A 21821-nucleotide genomic window follows, 5' to 3' on the forward strand; every position below is an offset into this window, starting at 1 on the left:
AGCCACCATGCAGATCAAGATCTAGAACATTCCTAGAGTTCCAGAAGCCTCCTTGTGCCTTCTCTTGGTCAGTACGCCCTCAAGATAACCACTGTCTAACCTGTATCACCACAGATTAGTTTTCTCAGCTCGTGAATGTTATCAGATCCATCGTGGTAGAGGCATTTCTTTAGACTGAGCTACGCATTTGGCACATGTTTCCTGGTGGTTTTTCTTGAAAAGATACAAATGGTTCCGTTCCAGGACTCCAGGAGCAGAGGCTGAGCAGCAGGGGACTGCTGATGTGGAACAGTCGTCCCAAAAGGAGTGTGGGCAGACCACAGGGTAAATATGCAGATCATTTCTCTAAGGTTAAGCCCTCAGTTCTGTCCACCTCATTTAAAAAAAATAGTTCTTCCTGATTTGTATTATTTTTGTTGCCAAAGCTTTTTTTTTTTTAAGTTTGTTTGTTTATTTATCTATTTATCTATTGGGGTGGGGGAGGGGCAGAGAGAGACGGAGAGAGAATCCCAAGCAGGCTCCATGCTGTCAACACGGAGCCCAACGTGGGGCTCGATCCCGCAAACAACGTGATCGTGACCTGAGCCGAGATCAAGAGTGGGACGCTTAACCCAACTGAGCCACCCAGGCGCCCCTGTATATGCCTTTCTTACATAAAATGAATAATGCTATACATACTGTTCTGTACTTGGTTTTGTTTTGTTTTGTTATTTATTTAAACAGTCCCTTATCGGAGTACCTGGGTGACTCAGTGGGTTAAGCGTCCGACTCTGGATTTTGGCTCAAGTCATGATCTCATGGTCATGAGATTGAACCCCGAATTGGGCTCTGCTCTGACAGTGAAGAGCCTGGGCATTCGCTGTCTCCCTCTCTCTCTGCCCCACCCCTGCTTGCACTTTCTCTCTCTCAAAATAAATGAATTAATATAAAAAAATAAAAAAGATAAACCGCCCCTTATTGATATGCATTTGGGTTGTTTCCAAATGTTATTTAATTTAAGAAAAGGGAAACTGGTGGTGGTTTTCTGGCTCGGGCAGCTGGCTTTTATTTCTGGTTAAAGCAGTTAACTTAAGTGATTCCAGAACTGCTTTTTTTCGAATACTGAGGGTATGAGAAAAATTTCAAGGATATAATGTACAAACTGCAAAAGCAGAAATTTAATGTCAATATTTGGGAAAGAGTCTCATAAGAGATAGTTTTATGTTATGTACCTTATAGTAGTGTGATGGTGTTTACTCAACAGGTAATACACAAATCATCCTGTGGTTCATTTCTAGCAGTTGTTTCATATAGCCCATACAACAGTATGGCAGACTATGGACAGTTTTTATCTTTGAATTAAAGAGCTAGCTGATGTTACATCTCACATTTGGTTTTCCTTTCATTTAGGCAAGTTCTTCCTGAGATTCAGACAACACAAAATTCAGCAAATGAACAAGAAAGTACAGGTACGTGGGTAGGTAACAGGTTAGAATTCGAATTCCAAAGCCAAACGTGCTATAAAAATTGCCTACGTTATCTACTAGTTTTCTAAATTAAAAAATCTTAAGCTCCAAAGAAGTTCAGTGATTGGCCAGAGGTGTAGACTAAACCTCAGAGCGTCTGTCTCCTGGTCCAGTGCCCTTCTACTACATTTCTATGACCAGCTGTCAAGTGGTCTTCTGTTCTACTTGTTCTATAGCAGTGTGATTTTACTAGCCCGTGATTACCTGACTTCATCCCTCAGTGGTCACCGAAGAAAGCCGTATGTCTGGTCACAACCCCAGATGCATCTCCATAGCACTTTTCGTCATCTGTGCTGATGAATTGGGTCAGTAAAGAACCGGTCACTTCAAGATTAGTTAGATCTGGGTATAAAGCTTTGCCCGTTTTCATCGAGGGAACTTCTCAAAAGAGAGGCAACTAGAGAAAATGCTCAAGTGTAACATGTGGGATGTGATCCCATTCTGCTGATTGGCTGATTTCTCAGGAGAACTGATACACCTCCTTCTGCAAGAAGGCGGGGGTGTGGGGGGGTTGGTGGCAGGCTTTGGAGCCATATGGGTTGAAATCTCATCTTATATGAACTTGGGCTACTTACTCTCTGCCTCGGGTTTCTTGCCTTTGAAGCGTACATTATAATAACACTTCCCTCACTGGATTGCTGTGAGGTTTCTCTGAGTTAATACACAGGAAGTTCCTAGAAGAGTGCCTCGATGCCTAGTGCTTCATTCATATCCATCATTATTAGTTTTTAGCTTTGACCCTACTGGGGGCAGTTGCTTATTGAAAAACTATCAAATTGGGGCACCTGGGTGGCTCAGTCGGTTAAGCGGCCGACTTCGGCTCAGGTCATGATCTCGTGGTCCATGAGTTCGAGCCCTGCATCGGGCTCTGTGCTGAACGCTCAGAGCCTGGAGCCTGTTTCAGATTCTGTGTCTCCCTCTCTCTGACCCTCCCCCGTTCATGCTCTGTCTCTCTCTGTCTGAAAAATAAATAAACGTTAAAAAAAAAAGATTTTTTTTTAAAAAGAAAAAAAAAAAACTATCAAATTGTCATACCAGGAAGTCATACCACAGAGACAGCATGACTTCAGGTGAAAAAAAAAAAAAAAAAAAAAAAAATCCATTTCTGTAGCTCTCCAGCTATGACCTAGGGTAGGCTGCTCCACGGCTTTGAGCCTCAGATTTTGTTATCTGTAAATGGGAGTGATCCTACCAACCGTGGAATGTTGTTAGGCTTGGAGATAACGTATCAGTGCTCAGTAAGTGTTTGTTTGCTAATGCAACCACTTTGGCCCCTATCTGTTTTCTCCCTGTAGAACCTAAAACAGTGGAAGAAGAAGAAAGCAATTTCAGCTCTCCACTGATGCTTTGGCTCCAGCAAGAACAGAAAAGAAAGGAAAGCATTGCTGAGAAAAAGCCCAAGAAAGGACTTGTTTTTGAAATTTCAAGTGATGATGGCTTTCAGATCTGTGCGGAAAGTATCGAAGGTGAGTGGATTAAATAAGGTTGGGGGGCACCTGGCTGGCTGCTTTGTGGAGCATGTGACTCTTGATCTCGGGGTTGTGAGCTCGAATCCCACGTTGGGTGTAGAGATTACTTTAAAAAAAAAAACAAAACAAAAACCAGGTTGTCTCGCTAGCGCAGGCCCTGACTCAGCCAGATCTGCCCTTACGTACATTAATTAGTACCATTGATGTGGGTAGTTTTGTGCGAGGTGTTATGGAAGATACTCGAAGGCATTATACATCTAACTTGTCCTTAAGTTCCTGGAGAGATATAATCCATAACTTAGCTGAGCACATGAGACCTCTTCTCTCTCCAGCCTTGTCTTCTGTGATTTCTTTGTGTACCTTAACTGCCATTCTGTCTCACCCCTGTGCCTTCTCCGTTTCTTCCCTCTGCCTGGAATGATCTTTCTACCCTAGTATACCTGGTGAACTCTAGCTTGTCCTTCAGGGTTCTGCTTGGAAAGTCTTCCCTGACCTTCTGAGGCAGATAAGCACTCCCACTCCTTCCTTTCTGCTCCTTTTGGAATCTTAAATGCTTCTCGGTATAGCTTAAACTTTGTTTTGTAAATGTCTGTTTGCTTTTACAGTTTACTCAACGGGGAACTTCCTAGAAGGGCTGGCATTTTATTTTCTTGTTCGTTAGCTGTTGAAGAACTAGTGAACTTTCTCTAGGCAAGAAGTACTAGAGGAGTTGGAAGGAAAGAGCGATCCCTGTGGGTCAGTTAGGGTTATTGAACCCAGGAAAAATGGTGGAATAGAAGATCCCATTAAAAGAGGTAATAGGATTTGAGTTAGGAAAAGAGAAATGGGAAAGGCTTTCTAAAAAGAGACACACGCAGTTAGACAGGATTGCATGTGGTGGGTTTAGAGCATCCTCAGGTGGGAGAGGACCTCGAAATCCTTATCGGGTAGTAGTGAGATAGAAAACTGCGAAGGTTAATTGGGCACAAGTTTTGGAGGGCGTTCAGTGCCAAACCATGAGGCCTTTGGAAATCTGGAAAAGTGAAACAAAAGCAGAATTTCAAGAAGCGTAAGGTGGACTCAATTATTGAGACATGGAGGTGGCAGGAGGTCACTGATGAGAGCATAGCTACAGTAGAGATGTCCGGGAATAAAGCCCGTTCCCAGCAGGCAGAGAGAGGAAAGAAGAATGGACATACTTCATGACTGCTTGGATATGGAGAGCAGAGAGAGAAGGTGACTGAAGATTCAGGCCTGGGTCACTAAAAATAATAAATAAGTAAATAAATAAATAAAAAGATATGTAAGGAGAACAAAAAAACGACGTTGAGTGTATGAGTGCCACATACAACACATTGAGCGTGATGTGCTGGTGACAAGTCCAACAGACAGTAGGAGATCATAGAATCTTAAGTTGGAGCTGGAAGGGACTGAAGAGGTTTTCTCATCATACCTCATAGTTTTAAGGAACAGAGGTAAAGATCTCCCCAGAGTCTGGGTTAAATCATTAATGCTAATACTGTTTTGTTCAGGGGCATTGGGAACAGAAGTAATACCATACATTCAGGTTTGGGACCCGGACTACCATCAAGGGATGTGAATGCTTTGGGGTTTCGGGGGTCATTTTCAGAAGGTGTGAACCTCCTTTCTAACAGGAGGAAGCACTGCTGGGTAGTGCTCCTGCCCAGCCTCTTATGCACGGAAAACATTAAAACTAAGAAAACAAAAAAACCATTTTAGAAGGGTGTTTTCACCCTGTAGGGATTCTAAGCTCAACGTTTGTGCATGCCATTGGTGTTGGAAGTAGTTGACCAAATATTTCATTTCTGCACAGATGCCTGGAAGTCACTGACAGATAAAGTCCAGGAAGCTCGATCAAATGCCCGCCTAAAGCAGCTCTCATTTGCAGGTAACGGCCACAGTGGTCATTTTATTCTGAATACTCTGTCTCAGGGTATTCTGGTAGCTTGTTGGTCTAAAACTATAGAGTTGATTCTACAAAAATGTCAAACTTTTTAAAAAAGAAAATGGAATTCTTATAGTATACAGCACACCCATTTAAAGCATACTGTTCACGGCACCTGGGTGGCTCAGTCGGTTAAGCATCCGACGTCAGCTCAGGTCATGATCTTGTGATTTGTGAGTTTGGGCCCCTCATCAGGCTCTGTGCTGACATCTCAGAGCCTGGATCCTGCTTCGGATTCTGTGTCCCCGTCTCTCTCTGCCCCTCCCCCGCTCACACCTTGTCTCTCTCTCTCCCAAAAATAAACATTAAAAAATAATAATAATAAAGCATACGGTTCAATGGCTCTCAGTGTATTCACGGAGTTGTGCAACCGTCACTACGGTATAATTCCAGAACGTTTTCATCATCCCTTCAGGAAACTCCATACTCATTAGCAGTCACTCCTCAGCTCCAACACCCACCGCCATTGATCTACTTTGTCTCTAGGTATTTGTATGGAATCATACAATTATATGGCCTTTTATGACTGGATTCTTTGATTTATTTATTTAATGTTTATTTACTTTTGAGAGAGAGACAGAGTGCAAGCAGGGGAGGGGCAGAGAGAGAAGGAGACACCGAATCCAAAGCAGGCTCCAGGCTCCGAGCTGTCAGCACTGAGACCGCTGCAGGGCTTGAACTCACAAACCATGAGATCGTGATCTGAGTCGAAATCGGACGCTCAACCAACTGAGCCACCCAGACGCCTCTGGATTCTTTGATTTAACATAATGCTTTCAAGCTTTCTCTCTGCTGTAATGTTGCATCAGTACTTTATTGTATTCTTTTTCTTTTTTCTTATGCTTATTTTTGAGAGAGCACGCGCGCGTGCACAAGTGAGCGGGGGAGAGGCAGAGAGAGAGAGGGACAGAGGATCTGAAGCAGGCTCCACGCTGGCAACAAGCCCAATACAGGGCTTGAACTCAGGAACCACAAGATGGTGACCTGAGCCAAAGTTGGATGCTTAACCGACCGAGCCACCCAGGAGCTCCATTGTTTTCTTTCTTTTTTTTTTTTTTTTTTAAACAGATGAATTTTTTTATTGAGGTAAAATTCACATAACATAAATTTACCAATTTAACCTTATTTTTTTCCAGGGTAACCCATTTTTAAGTGTACAATTCACTGGTGTTAAATGTATTCACGTTGTGCAACCATCCATCCATCCCAGAACTTTTCTTCTTGTGAAACTGAAACTCCCCTTTCCCCATTGTCTCCCGCCCCCGGCAACCACCATTCTCCTTTCTGTCTGTATGGATTTTGATTACTTTCAGTACCTCATGTAAATGGAATTATACGATAAGTGGACTGGCTCATCTCACTTAGCATTATGCCCTCAAGATTCATCCATGCTGTAGCAGAGTGCAAAATTTCCTTCCTTTTTAAGGCCGAATAATATTTCACTGTATTTATATGTTACCATTTGCTGATTGATTCACCCATCCACGGATACCTGTTGCTTCCACATTTTAGCCATTGTGAATCGTTCTGCTGTGAATGTGGGTGTATAGATATCTATTCAAGACCCTACTGTCCAGGGCCCCTGCGGGGCTCAGTCAGTTAAGCGTCCAACTCTTGGTTTTGGCTCAGGTCATGATCCCAGGGTCGTGGGATTGAGCCCCGCAGCAGGCTCCACCCTGGTTGTGGAGTCTGCTCAAGATTCTCTCTCTCCTCTCTCTGCCCCTCTCCCCTGCTCATGCCCTCTCTCAAAAAATCAATAAACAAATAAATAAAATAGTTCCTATTTAAAAAAAAAAAAAAGACCTTGCTTTCCATTTCCGGAAGGCATATACCCAGAAGTTGAATTGCTGGATCATTGTTTTTTGGTTTTTTTTTAATGGTAATTCCATTTTTAATTTTTTTTTTTAATTTTTTTTAACATTTATTTATTTTTGAGACAGAGAGAGACAGAGCATGAATGGGGGAGGGGCAGAGAGAGAGGGAGACACAGAATCGGAAGCAGGCTCCAGGCTCTGAGCCATCAGCGCAGAGCCCGCCGCGGGGCTCGAACTCGTGGACCGCGAGATCGTGACCTGAGCTGAAGTCGGATGCCCAACCGACTGAGCCACCCAGGCGCCCCCCATTTTTAATTTTTTAAGGAACCATCATACTAGTTGCCCCAGTGGCTGCACCATTTTACATGCCCACCAGCAGTGCCCGAGGGTTCCAATCTCTTCACCTCCTCTTTTTTTTGATAGAAGCCAGCTAAAGCGATGTGAAATGGTATCTCATTATAGTTTCGATTTACATTTCCCTAATGATTCGTGATGTTGAGCATCTTTACATGGGCTTATTGGCTATTTGTAGGTCTTCTTTGGAAAAAATGAAGGCTTCTGTTTAAGGCCTTTGCTTGTTTCTTAATCAGGCTTTGTTGTTGTTGTTGTTGTTTAATGTTTATTTATTTTTGAGAGAGAGAGGGAGACGGACAGAGTGCGAGAGGGAGAGAGGCAGAGAGAGAGGGAGACACGGAATTTGAAGCAGGCTCCAGGCTCTGAGCTGTCAGCACAGAGCTCGAACTCAACGAACTGCATGATCATGACCTGAGCTGAGGTCAGACTCCCAACCGACTGAGCCACCCAGGTGCCCCTGTTGTTATTATTGTTGTTATGGTTGAGTTTTAAAAGTTGTCTCTACATTCTAGATATTAATCAGACAGATGATTTATAATATACATATCTATGTATAGAGATAGATTAGATATAGATATATTTGTGAGGGAGATATTTGGGGGCAAATATGTCTCCACAGTGTAGATATTAATGAGAGGGATAATTTACCATATATATATTTAGATTTGTGAGGGAGATATTTGGGGGGCAAGAAAATATGATTTGTTGGTCCTGTGCCCAACTGCGGTGGTCTTTGGGTGGAACTGTAGTTAAATTTGTACTTTGCCTCTCCCAGTAGTCATTTTGAACTGATTACTTATAATATGTATAAAATCCTACTCCTGGAGTAAGCCAGCATTCTGAACTTTGTTCGCAGCGTCAAACTGAGTAGCCAGCCCTTTGTTCTGGCCAAAAGGACAGAATTTCCTTTGATTTATCCAAGTCTTTTACTGCCACATGGAATGGTGGTAAGAAACCATGTACTTTGGAGGGAGAAAAAACTGAGTACAAGCCACATTTCTGCCCTTTTGCTATCAACATTCCACTGAGTGCAAGCTAATTGACTTCTCTGAGTCTCAATATCCTTATCTAAAAGGGAATATTGGGACACCTGGGTGGCTCACTTAGTTGAGAGTTCGACTTTCGCTCAGGTCATGATCGCGAGTTCCTGAGTTCAAGCCCCACATAGGGCTGTCTGCTGTGAGTGCTTCAGATCCTCTGCCTTCCCTCTCCTGCCTCTCCCCCACTCATGCTCGCTCGCTCTCTCTTAAAAATAAATAAAAACATGAAAGAAAAATAAAAAGGAGGGGTGCTTGGGTGGCTCAGTCAGTTAAGCGTCCCAACTTCAGCTCGGTTCATGATCTTGTAGTTCTTGAGTTCAAGCCCCATGTTAGGCTCTGTGCTGACAGCTTGGAGCCTGGAACCTGCTTTGGATTCTGTGTCTCCCTCTCTTTCTCTGCCCCTCCCCCTCTCGCACTCTTTTTCTTTCTTTCTCTCAAAAATAAACATTAAAAAATTTTTTTAAAAAGAAAAAGGAATTTTAATGTGACCTTCAAAATTTATAGCGAGGATTAACGTGTTGTGTCAACTATACTCAAACAAAACATTTTTTAAAAAAGGGACCTGACATTATTGACTACTTATATGTATGTAGATAAATACGGTTATTTATATGTATACAAGTAATGTTATTTGTTTATACATCTTAATCTACCAAATATGCCAAATAAAGACCATTATCCTTACGGAAAAGATTTGAGACAATTCAGAGAAATCATCGAAGACTAGCTTTGGGGGGGAGGTAATAGTATATTTTCATATATGGTATGAAGTGAGGGTCAACTGCATTCTATTGCATGTGGATACCTGGTTTTCCTAGCATCACTTGTTGAAAAGACTGTCTTTTCCCCCATTAAATGGTCTTGGCACCGTGGTCAAAACTCATGTGACCAGGGGCTCCCGGCTGGCTCAGTCAGGGGAACATGTGACTCTTGATCTCGGAGTTGTGAGTTTGAGTCCCGTGTTGGGTGTGCACATTACTTAAAAATAAAATCTTTAAAAAAAAAGGCATGTGACCAGATATGCAGCGGTTTATTACTAGACTCAGTTCTATTCCATTAGTCTGTATGTCTGTCTTTATGCCAGTACCACACTGTTTTGATTAATTACTATACATCTGTGATAAACTTTGAAAGCAGGAAATTTGGAGTTCTCCGGTTTTGTTCTTTCTCAGGATTATTTTGGCTACTCAGGATCCCCTCAGATTCCGTATGAATTTTAAGATGAGCTTTTCTATTTTTGCAAAAAAATGTTATTGGGATGTTGATAGAAATTGCACGGAATCTGTAGATCACTTTGGTAGTATTGACATTTTAACAGTATTAAGTCTTCTAACCCATGAACACGAGATATGTTTCCTTTTATTTAGGTCTTTAATTTCTTTTAGCAGTGTTTTGTAGTTTTCATTGTACAAGTCTTTCACTTCCTTGATTAAGTTAGTTTGTACGTCCTTTTTTCTTTGTGATGCTATTGTAAATAGAATCGTTTTGTAATTTCCTTTTCAGACTGTTCGTGGTTTGTGTATAGAAACTCAACTGATTTTTGTGTGTTGACTTTATCCTATTACTTTGATGAATTCACTTATTTTAACAAGTGTTTTGCGGTATCATTAGAGTTTTCTACATATAAGATCATATCCTCTGCAAACAGAGATAACCTTACTTCTTCCTTTCCAATTTAGGTGACTTTTCTTTTTTTTTACTTAATAGAAGTGGTGAAAGTGGGCATCCTTGCTTCATTCATGACCTTGGAGGGAAAGCTTTCAATCTTTCACTATTGGATATAGTATTCTCTGTGGGTTGGTCAGTACGTGCCTTTTATTAGTTCTTCATTCCTTTATATTGCCAACGAATACTCCATTTTGTGGATATACCATATGTCGTTTCTCCATTCATCAGCTGAGGGACATTGGGTGTTTTTCCACCTTCTGAACCCCTGAACTGTAAGATCATGAGCCAAGCTGAAATCAGTTTCAGACGCTTAACTGACTGAGCCACCAAGGTGCACCATGTATAGACATGTTTTTATTTCTCTTGGATATATACCGAGGCGTGGAATTGGTGGGTCATGTGGTGACTCTATGTTTATATTTTGAGGAACTGGGGCACCTGGGCGGCTCAGTCAGTTGAGCGACTTGACTTCAGCTCAGGTCACAATCTCGTGGTTTGTGAGTTTGAGCCCCATGTCAGGCTCTGTGCTGACAGCTCAGAGCCGGCTTCTGATTCTGTGTCTCCCCCTCTCTCTGCCCCTCCCCCACTCACACTCTGTCTCTCTCGCTCTTTCAAAAATAAATATTTTTGGGGCGCCTGGGTGGCTCAGTCGGTTAAGCGGCCGACTTCGGCTCAGGTCATGATCTCGCGGTCCGTGAGTTCAAGCCCCGCGTCGGGCTCTGTGCTGACAGCTCAGAGCCTGGAGCCTGTTTCAGATTCTGTGTGTCCCTCTCTCTGACCCTCCCCCGTTCATGCTCTGTCTCTCTCTGTCTCAAAAATAAATAAACGTTAAAAAAAATTTAAAAAAAATAAAAAAATAAAAAAAAATAAATATTTTTTTAAAAAGAAAAGAAAGAAAGAAAGAAAAATTAAACTTTGAGGAACTGCTAGATTGTTTTTTGAGTAGCTACACCATTTTACACCAGCAATGTTTGATGGATCCAATACCTATATCCTTGTCAACACTTGTTATTGGCTGTCTTTTCGTTACAGATATCCTCCTGAATTATTTATTCAAAAATAAATACATAAACTTAAAAAAATTAAAAATAAATAAAAAATGATTAACTATTTTCTTAACAGGCTTTTACGTTTTTATTTTGAGAGAGAGAGAGAGAGAGAGCACGAGCAGGGGAGGGGCAGGGAGAGAGGGAGAGAGAGAATCACAGGCAGGCTCCACACTGCTAGCCGAAAGCCCGGCGCGGGGCTCAAACCCACAAACCACGAGATCGTGACCCGAGCCGAAATCCAGAGTCAGATGCTTAACCAACTGAGCTAACCAGGAGCCCCAACTATTTTATTCACAGATTTAGTAACAAAGATTCAGAACTTGGAGATGATCTAGATAAAGACGGAGGAGACAGGCTCTCTCTTACATTAATGGCAGATACATAAATTAGGAATACAGCTGATTGGAGGCGCGGTTGAGCAACGGCTATGAAAATTTTCGACTCATTTGCCCCTCCATCCAACAATTCCACTTCTAGGAAAGTATCCTCTAGGTAGTCTCAGCCAAGTCATGAAAAATGTATGAGGGTAGGTTAAGCATCCTTAAGTTAGGCTCAGCGGGGTAAGCGCCTGACTCTTGGTTTCTGCTCAGGTCGTGGTCTCGTGGCTGGTGAGTTTGAGCCCCGCCTGAGGCTCTGCACCGACAGTGCTTGGGGTTCTCTCTCCCTCTCTGCCCCTCCCCCGTTCACGCTGTCTCTGTCTCTGTCTCTGTCTCTGTTTCTCTCAAAAGAAATAAACTTAAAAAATATGTACGAGGGTGGACTGGGAGAGGGGAGATTGGGAAGAGACTTTAAAAGAAAAAATGTACGAGGGTGTTCATTCCAACATGTGTTAGCAAAAAACTAGAGGCAGCAAGCCAAATACTCCTCAACGGGAGAATTTAGAAAGAGGTCCAAAGTAAATTAATTGGAAGGGGCTCGTTGTAACCGTATGTATCCGGTATGATCATGACTCCCTTTAGATACGTTCATGCTATGCACCCACATATCCACACACGCGTACTCTGTCTCAGTGTATAGAATGGTTGCCTCAGAGTGTCACCCGGGGAATTCAAATGGGCAACTTGGACTTCCTGTACTGTTTCACTTTATTTCCATGAGTGGATATCACTTTTCTAAATCTTTAACAAAGAGTTAATTCAAGTGCAGTTGTTAAAAAAGCAGATGGCAAATAAACTTTTACAAAGATCTTCTGAGCATTGAGTAGCGTATAGAATTGTCGAATCATTACGTGACATGCTTGAAACTAATGTAATACTGTATATGAGAAAAAAAGAAAAAGCAAAGACAAAAAGAGTTCGGATTCTCCTAGGTTCTCAGCCTCTGCCCCTCCCTCTACCCTCGTGCTAGGCTTGTGCGGCCATTCTCACCCTCTCACATTACACTCCTGTGATTCATCCAGTCTTCCTACCATCCCTCGTATCTCAAGCCAAAAGAGTCCAGTAAATCTTGACTTTTTTCCTTTCCCTCACCATTCACATCCAGTTGGTCGCTGCCGTTGACTCTACCCCAGAAGTATGAGTCATGTTCCCTTCTTCTGTCTCCTTCTTTCCTCGGGAATAGCCTTTGTCATCCTCTCACCAGTAATCTCAAAAAGCCTTCGAAATGGTCCCTGAGTCTCCCGTCTCCTCCTGGTGGTGAATCTTCAGTGTCCCCAGAAGTACCTCAGAAGCTTCTTTGGTTGCCTACTAACTGTAGAATAAAGTGTTCAGCCCTTAAATGCTGGTTATTTAAAAATATTACTGAACGCTTGAATGTGCCTGGCTTCATGTGGGACACTTAGGATATAAGTGCTGAGTAGAAGCAGACTCAGGCCTGCCCTCCAGGGTTTCCAATCCATTGACCTCTTCACAACGGGGTCCTTGCCTCACGACTTTATATCTAGTGGCAGAGATAAGTACTCTGAAGAATGAAATCAAGGGCACAGGGTGGGTAGCTGGTGGCAGGGAGCCTCCTCTAGATAGAGTGGTCAGGAGAGGAGTTTCTTGAAGAGATGACATTAAATAAAGCTGAGGGCTGAGTGATGACAAGAAGGAGCGAATCATGAGACAAGTAGAGTAAAAGCCCTCGATGCAGAAGAAACAGCACAGAGAAAAGCCCTAAAGTGGGAATTCCTTTGGTGTGTTTATTGTCTGTCTCTTCCATGAAATAAGAGCTCCATAAATACAGGTGTTTGCCTATCTCGTTCACCTCTGTATTCCCAGGCTGTGTCTGGCACAGCAGAACGATGGAAAGAAAATGTGGGATATAGTAGGTGCTCAGGAAATATTTGTTGCACGAGTGAATGAATCGTCCACAACAGAAGAGATTGCTCCCGCGGGGTTTTATACTGTACCTTTATTTGTATACTTTCACAGCGTGTGACTTGGGTACCTGTTGGCCTCTCTCTGCCAAGAGCCTGAGAATGGGGGCCATTCTTTGTTCAAATTCATCTTTGTTCTCCCCATTACTGACACAGTATTTAATCTCGCTTTAAGCCCTCCAGTGAAAGTAGAGTTGAACACTCAGTCTAAGTATAAAAATGAACTTTCTACGGAAATAAGTATGTTTTTACAGTGTCTTTTTCTGCCTAGGAATCCACAACAATCTAAAACTCCTAGGAAAAAATTCTTGGGGAAAATCAGTGTTGTGTGGGGAAAAAAAAGATGTTTGCCATTGTCTTAATTGGCTTATAAGCTCTTCTATTGGAGGCTTGAGTTGTATACTTAGGTTGAATTCTAACTGGAACACAGTTGTGTCCAAAGAATGTGGCTGAAGACTGAACCTTCTACTTGCATCGAAACCAAATGATCTCCCTTAGAAATTCTCTTAAGTGAAATAAGAATCAGGCAACTAATAGTAACTTTCCACTCTTCTCAAAAAATTATCAGGGACATAGAAGAATTTTAAAATATGAAAAAGCAACCGCAAGAACAAAGTAAAAGGTAGACAGGGTCCCATCCCCCAGAAGTAATCCTTGTCAACATATAAACCCAGATAGCCTCCCAGGCATGACACTCAGTCCCCAAATTACACTGAGGTTGCATCTCTAAATATGCTTCATAGCACACAGGGTGTGACTGTTGGAATTGTGCGTGTGATCCTAGCACAACAGACACCCTTGTCTTGATATCTGTTAATAATACCAAAAACAGGGGCGCCTGGGTGGCGCAGTCGGTTAAGCATCCGACTTCAGCCAGGTCACGATCTCGCGGTCCGTGAGTTCGAGCCCCGCGTCAGGCTCTGGGCTGATGGCTCAGAGCCTGGAGCCTGATTCTGATTCTGTGTCTCCCTCTCTCTCTGCCCCTCCCCTGTTCATGCTCTGTCTCTCTCTGTCCCAAAAATAAATAAAAAACGTTGAAAAAAAAAATTAAAAAAAAATAAAAAAATAAAAAAAATAATACCAAAAACAATATTGCAACGAAAGAATATTGTTGACTTTATAAAAATGTAAAGAATATTGGCTATTTTGGGGCTCCTGGGTGGCTCAGCCGGTTATGATACTGGCTCAAGTAGTGATCTTGATGTCCTAAGATGGAGCCTGATGTCAGGTGCTCAGTCTCTCAAAGTAAATATATATATATATATATATATAAGATTTTTTTTTTAAAGATTTTACTTTTAAGTAATCTCCACACCCAACGTGGGGCTCGAACTTAACAACCCCGAGATCAAGAGTCACATGCTCTACTGACTGGGCCAGTCAGGCGCCCCCAACATTAGCTATTTCTAGTGTCAAAGTAGTGGAATTGCCCCATCCCTTTAATGCAAGGAGACAGTTCAGAAGGACTTTCACCATCTATGCCCACAACTTATATAAATGTTATTTTTATAATGGCACCTGGATGGCTCCGTCGGTTAAGCGTCTGACCAGCTCAGGTCATGATCTCACAGTCTGAGTTCAAGCCCTGCATCAGGGTCTCTGCTCTCAGTACAGAGCACGCTTTGGATTCTCTGTGCCCCTCCCCTACTCATTCTCTCTCTCTCTCTCTCTCTCTCTCTCTCTCTCTCTCTGTCAAAAATAAACATTAAAAAACTAGTAAGTGTAGGGGCGCCTGGGTGGCTCAGTCGGTTGAGCATCTGACTTCGGCTCAGGTCGTGATCTTGCGGTCCGTGAGTTCGAGCCCCGCGTCGGGCTCTGTGCTGACAGCTCAGAGCCTGGAGCCTGCTGATTCTGTCTCCCTCTCTCTCTGACCCTCCCCCCGTTCATGCTCTGTCTCTCTCTGTCTCAAAAATAAATAAACGTTAAAAAAAAAAATTTAAAAACTAGTAAGTGTAATTTTTGTAAACTAAAATCAGAAATGCTCATTAATGTCATGAGACTAAGTGAGTAAGCACCTCTCAAGAGTACTGTACTACTCCATACGCTCACTATAACAACAGCAAAAGAGAGTTCCGTGCTAGGGGCTTATTGCTAGCCATTCTTTTAAACTTTAGGGAAGTATCTATGTGAGTGTGAAGTTAGAGAACCCAGTTACCCCATTAACCTATAAACAAAAATGGGATCATGGTTGAAGCTCTCCAGTCCAAGGTTCAGAGCTCGTCCTACTAGCAGTGACCTCGGGTGTGGTGTTTAAATTCTCTGAGCCTAGATTTACTGACCTGAAAATGCAGCTGGTGACCCCTGCCTCATGTGGGCATTAAGACCACGAAGTGAAATAACACATACAACCTATCTGTGTACATAAGAGCATAGAAAACAGTGTGGTGGTGTATGTGTGTGTGTGTGTGTTTTTTTTTTTTTTTTCACTTAATCAATCGTGAACTTTTTCCATATTGGTAGATCTGAGCCTGTGTCATCCTAATGGCTAGTTAATGCTAATTCTTGGCTAGTCTTTAATGCAGTTCACCCCCGAGCAGCCTCTGGCAGAGCTCTTCTCTAGCTCAAGCATTTTTCTTTTGATTTTTTTTTTTCTAACGTTTATTTATTTTTTGAGACAGAGAGAGACAGAGCATGAACAGGGGAGGGGCAGAGAGAGAGGGAGACACAGAATCCGAAACAGGCTCCAGGCTCTGAGCTGTCAGCACAGAGCCCGACGCGGGGCTCGAACTCACGGACCGCGAGATCGTGACCTGAGCCGAAGTCGGACGCCCAACCGACCGAGCCACCCAGGCGCCCCTCTTTTGATTTTTTTAAGTGTTTGTTTAGTTTTGAGAGAGAGAGAGAGCATAAGCAGGGGCGGGGCAGAGAGAGAGAGGGAGACACGGAATCCGAAGCAGGCTCCAGGCTCCAAGCTGTCAACCCAGAGCCCGACGCGGGGCTGGAACCCACAAACTGTGAGATCCTGACCTGAGCCAAAGTCGGACGCTCGACCGACTGAGCCACCCAGGCGCCCCTCAAGCGTTTCTTTAATACCAGGCAGTCTCCTGTTGACTGCGCCCTCACTACCCTGGTGCCTTCTGTCCGACAGGTGTTAACGGCTTGAGGATGCTGGGGATTCTTCACGATGCGGTCGTGTTCCTGATTGAGCAGCTCTCTGGTGCGAAGCACTGCAGGAATTACAAATTCCGTTTCCACAAACCGGAGGAGGCCAACGAACCTCCCCTGAACCCTCATGGCTCGGCCAGGGCCGAAGTTCACCTGAGGCAAGTTCCATTCTCTTGCGGAAGCAGGTTCGGGTCCCTATATTTTTACGTATGATGGCATTATTTTCCCACGCGACCTTTGAGATTTCCAGCGTCAAAGCTGTCCACTGCTTCTGTGAAAGCCTTTCTGTTACAACACGTTTTCATCTTTTGGCTCCAGGAAGTCAGCATTTGACATGTTTAACTTCCTGGCTTCTAAACATCGGCAGCCTCCCGAATACAACCCTAATGATGAGGAGGAGGAGGAGGTACAGCTGAAGTCCGCTCGGTAAGTCTGGAGTTGAAGGGTCGTTAGGAACACTCTTTGCTCCCCTCTACTCCGGCTGTTGAGGGCACTGTGCGGGTTTGCTCGCGTCACAGTTTCCCAGATAACATCTAAGAAGACTATGAAATACAGTTTGTGTCAAGGTAGCAGCATTGCTTCCTGGCCCTTTGGCTGAGATCAAGCGTAAGGTAGCAGTAAGCGGGCTGGCACAGAGAGAAATGTGTCGGAGAGGAGAAATCCAGACAACGCTAAGAGGCTGTTTTTCATTTTCTTTAACCAAAGTGTATATACCCTGTCAGCTTTGGACGTACCACCATAGTCCCCATGGTCAAGTACTATGTATATTATAGGCCTAATTTTTTTTTAACGTTTATTTATTTTTGAGACAGAGAGAGACAGAGCATGAACGGGGGAGGGTCAGAGAGAGAGGGAGACACAGAATCTGAAACAGGCTCCAGGCTCTGAGCTGGCAGCACAGAGCCCGACGCGGGGCTCGAACTCACGGACCGTGAGATCGTGACCTGAGCCGAAGTTGGCCGCTTAACCGACTGAGCCACCCAGGCGCCCCAATTATAGGCCTAATTTTATAAGACACTTATTGTGCTTGGCACTGAACAAAGAGAACAGTGCAGTCATATTCTCTAGGAACCTTTGATCCAAGACTCAAAACTGATTATCTCCTGAAGAGAACTCATTAGTAATATGCCTGTCTCTTTAGGAGGGCAACAAGTATGGACCTGCCGATGCCCATGCGTTTCCGGCATTTAAAGAAGACTTCTAAGGAGGCAGTCGGTGTCTACAGGTATGGCTAAAATTGTAGAAAGAATTATATGAAACTTACTATTTTCCAAAGTCAAAGGGAACCAAATGCTGGAATGATCCCCCCCCTCCTTCAGTAAGTGAGGTTTTTCTCGCTCTTGTTGATGGAACCTGATGTTCTGGGATCCTGTACTTCCTTGCGTTGAACAAGGAACTTGACATAGTGAGCATTAAAATACTGCTACTTCTAGTATGTTACAGAGTGGAAGAAATCTTTCCTTGGCCGTTTGTTAAAACAATGAATGTACTCCTCAAATCAAGTGGGTCCAGATTCTTTTCTTCTCTTCAAGTGTCTGTCCTTCCTGGGGAACTAACAGACCAGGAGGCTTTAGTCATTTATTCATGTGTTCACACAGTTAACCAGATTTGCAAAACCCATGGCTGATCTCTTTTCCGTCTTTATGCCCTAGGTCTCCCATTCACGGCCGGGGTCTTTTCTGTAAGAGAAACATCGATGCGGGTGAGATGGTGATTGAGTATGCTGGCAATGTCATCCGTTCCATCCAGACTGACAAGCGAGAGAAGTATTACGACAGCAAGGTGAGTGGCCCGCTTTCACCGGCCCACTTCTGGTGTTGCATGTGGAAAGGGGCCATCAACTACAAATACGATCCCTACAGCCCAAAAGAAATAGGATATTTTATTACTTTGAACATCTTTTTTTTTTTTTTTTTTCACACCTTTAAAATGTATGGTGGGCCCCAGGAAAAGCTCAGAATCTGCCTTAAGGATTGGTACCCAAAGAAAATCTTTGTAGGTTTGTCTGAGTGGACCGAAAGCACATGGCGACGCGACGTTTTAGGCCTCTCCTTCCCGTGGAGACATTAAGAAACCTCTAGCGCGGCGGCTGGAGTATCGGAGGTTGTTACGGAAGGATCTGGAGAGATGGGAGGCGCTTTCCTAGAAGGAACTTTTCTCAGCAGCGGCTGTCGGCCACAGCAGAAGAAGGTTGGGAGGTGGTCCCCGGCCCGAGCTGTGCTAAGTAACAAGGTGTCCTTTCTCCTTCACGCGTAGGGCATCGGTTGCTACATGTTCCGAATTGATGACTCCGAGGTGGTGGACGCCACCATGCATGGAAACGCTGCACGCTTCATCAACCACTCCTGTGAGCCCAACTGCTACTCTCGGGTCATCAACATCGATGGGCAGAAGCACATTGTCATCTTTGCCATGCGCAAGATCTACCGCGGGGAGGAACTCACTTACGACTATAAGTTCCCCATCGAGGATGCCAGCAACAAGCTACCCTGTAACTGTGGTGCCAAGAAATGCCGGAAGTTCCTAAACTAAGGCTGCTCCTCTCCCCCGGTGGTGGAGTACGAGGACCCGGGGCCATCCAAAGCGATGCTGAAGGCCTTTGCCAGCAGCTAGGAGTTCCAGGATTGAGTGGGCACGGTTTGAGGGGCCTCCGTGATGGCCGGGCTCCCCTACTTACGTCCCACGTTCGCATTACACATGTGATCGCGGTCCTGGAGAGAGAGACGAGGTCTCAAAGCAAAGCTCCGTGACCGGCTTTCTTCTGGGGCCCCTTCTGATTGTATGCCGTTAAAGAGTGGAAGTGGGGTCGCGAGCAGACTTGCCTGGAAGGAGCCTGTAGAGGGTTAGTTACGTTGGGAGATTGGGCCTGAGTATCTCCTCAGAGAGAAGTTGCCACCCCCGCCTCGGCCCTTTCCCAAGCACTATACGCGAGGGGTCAGGCAGGGCCCCAAATAATAGAGTCGGTCGGATGCCTGATAGTGTGCCAGCCGGGCCCAGCCTGTAGCCATCTGTTGAACAAACAGAGGTCTGGTGGTTTTCCCTCCTACCCTCCCGCTTGAGAGTTCACTTCTGGTTGGGAGACAGGATTCTTAGCACCTTTGGTGTCAAAAGGCTGTCTTGGGGTTGTGCCAATTAATCACCAAACATTGAGCCTGTGGGCTTTAAGTGGGAGCGTTCCCCCCATGAGCCTTATCTCAGCCAATGACCTTTCTTGACGATGGGAGTGGCTTCCCTCTCATTCCTTCTCCTCACTCCACTTTCTTCGTTTCCCCTGTCTCATCCCACCGCTTTCCCGATCTTTCTGGGTGGTAGAGAGGAGTGACTCCCTGCTCAAGGACACCCCCTGTTGGGCATAGTACGTGCCTACGAACCGATCCCTGAGCCTGTAAGCACTCCCAGTGGGGAAGTGGACAGGAGCCATTGGCCGGAACCAGACAGAATTCGGAGTTTTCATAAGGCTCCGCTGAGAGTTTTAAAGAAATATATGTAGCATGATTTTTTAGAAGAGGAAAAAGATTATTTACATAGGATCTGAATCATGCAACAACCAGAGTATCACAACCAGGACAAACCCCTGGGCCCCCTTCCTAGGACATGGTGACTTTATTTTCCCCTTGTTGAGACATAGGAAGACTTCATTTTTAAACGGTCGGTGTCCAGTTGAAGGCAGAACACTAATCAGATTTCAAGGCCCAAAACTTGGGGACTAGACCACCTTGTATCGAGGGACCTCTGCCACCTGCGCAAAATCCACAGATTAAGTAAATTAAATGACACTACTGCCCTGATTACTCCTTAGGATGTGGTCAAAACAGCATCAAATGTTTCTTCTCTTCCTTTCCCCAAGACGGTGTCCTGAACCTGTTAAATTAAGTCATTGGATTTTACTCTGTTCTGTTTACAGTTTACTATTTAAGGTTTTATAAATGTAAATATATTTTGTATATTTTTCTATGAGAAGCACTTCATAGGGAGAAGCACTTACGACAAGGCTATTTTTTAAACCGCGGTATTATCCTAATTTAAAAGAAGATCGGTTTTTAATAATTTTTTATTTTCATAGGATGAAGTTAGAGAAAATATTCAGCTGTACACACAAAGTCTGGTTTTTCCTGCCCAACTTCCCCCTGGAAGGTGTACTTTTGTTGTTTAATGTGTAGCTTGTTTGTGCCCTGTTGACATAAACGTGTCCTGGGTTTGCTCTTTGACAATAAATGGAAAAGGAAGGTCACCCAACTCCATTGGGCCACTCCCCTCCTTCCCGTGTTGAAGCTCCTCAAAAGGCTGTGGGAGTATCCTGACACAGCAGTGCCCCCCTTCTTTCCTGCACTCGCTCTCTCCTTTCTGGGACCAGCTCAGAGCGGCGAGAGGTGTGATCTACATTTCCCTCATCTTTCCCTACTTCAGAGATAGCAACCAAGTTGAATGGCAACCTGACATTTCCCATCACCATCTGCCTCATCGGTCACCTCGTTCCCTTTCCGTCTGCCCGCCAGGTCCTCATACCTGCAAAGAACCCACGGATCCCCCTGTGCCCTCTTTCGGGGCAGCCCGTTGAAACTGAAGCACAGTCTGACCACTCACGATAAAGCAGATTTTTCTCTGCCTCTGTCGGCCACTGGGTTTCAGAGCAGTGCGGTCCAGTAGAGGGCAGGGCGCCCTTTTCTCCCACGAGAAGCCCATTCCTATGGAAGTCTAGCAAAGCAATACGACCCAGCCCTGCGCTCTCTGCCCCAGGACTCATGGCTCTGCTGTGCCTTCCACCCTGGGCTTCCTGTTCTTCCGTGACCTTAAGAACTGTGTCTGGTGGCTTTGCTGGAACATTGTCACTGTGTTCGCTGTCATGCAGGGAGCCCAGCACTGTGGCCAGGATGGCAGAGACTTCCTTGTCATCGTGGAGAAGTGCCAGCAGGGGACTGGGGAAAAACACTCTACCCAGACCTCGCCTCCCTTCCTCCTTTGCCCGTGAACAAGATACGGTGGCCCTAGGGGTCCCACTAGTGTCTGGTTTCCTTTATTATTGCACTGTGTGAGGTTTTTTTGTAAATCCTTTTACTCCTTTTTTTTCTTTTTTCTTTTTTTTTTTTTTTTTTTTAAGAAAAAAAAAAAAAAACCTTAAGCTGCATTTGTTACTGAAACGATTAATGCACTGATGGGTCGTGAATTCACCTTGAGAAAGACCCAAAGGCCAGTCAGGGGTTGGGGGAGACTCAGCTAAATAGACCTAGTCACTGCCCTGCTAGGCCATGCTGTACTGTGAGCCCCCTCCTCGTTCTCTTTCTACCGATCCCAAACCCTGAGGCCAGAGGAGGGACCACATCTTTCCTTCTCTTGCCAGCTGCAGATGGTTTGCCTTGCCTTTTCACTCCCCGTCAACCATAGAAACGAGTAATTCCTCTTCTAGCTCAGCCTCGAGTCCATTGCCAAAATTCAGCATACCTGCCAGCAACTTGGGGAATAAGCTAAGGTTTCCCTACAAGAGGGAAAGAAGGCAAAAACAAAAACAAAAACAAAACACGGCCTATCTGTCTCCAAAAACACCCAAGTTTGTTTTGAAAGTGACCAAGGGAATC

General features: G+C 44.4%; 1 protein-coding gene across 4 annotated transcripts in view; it reads left to right on the forward strand.

Moving 5' to 3' along the window:
• The window catches only part of KMT2A (lysine methyltransferase 2A), an 83480-nt gene extending 62140 nt beyond the window's left edge, over positions 1-21340 (forward strand). For all 4 annotated transcript variants that reach the window (XM_042906953.1, XM_042906955.1, XM_042906954.1 and 1 more), the window contains 9 exons: positions 244-324; positions 1390-1448; positions 2801-2971; positions 4788-4862; positions 16232-16406; positions 16567-16674; positions 17390-17473; positions 17901-18030; positions 18505-21340. In XM_042906953.1, the coding sequence (XP_042762887.1) occupies positions 244-324; positions 1390-1448; positions 2801-2971; positions 4788-4862; positions 16232-16406; positions 16567-16674; positions 17390-17473; positions 17901-18030; positions 18505-18780 (1159 nt within the window). In that variant the 3' untranslated portion in view covers positions 18781-21340. The remainder of the gene's footprint in view (positions 1-243; positions 325-1389; positions 1449-2800; positions 2972-4787; positions 4863-16231; positions 16407-16566; positions 16675-17389; positions 17474-17900; positions 18031-18504) is intronic.
• The last annotated feature ends 481 nt before the right edge of the window (positions 21341-21821 follow it).

Source organism: Panthera leo, chromosome D1 (genome assembly GCF_018350215.1).
Source record: "Panthera leo isolate Ple1 chromosome D1, P.leo_Ple1_pat1.1, whole genome shotgun sequence".
NCBI lineage: Eukaryota > Metazoa > Chordata > Mammalia > Carnivora > Felidae > Panthera > Panthera leo.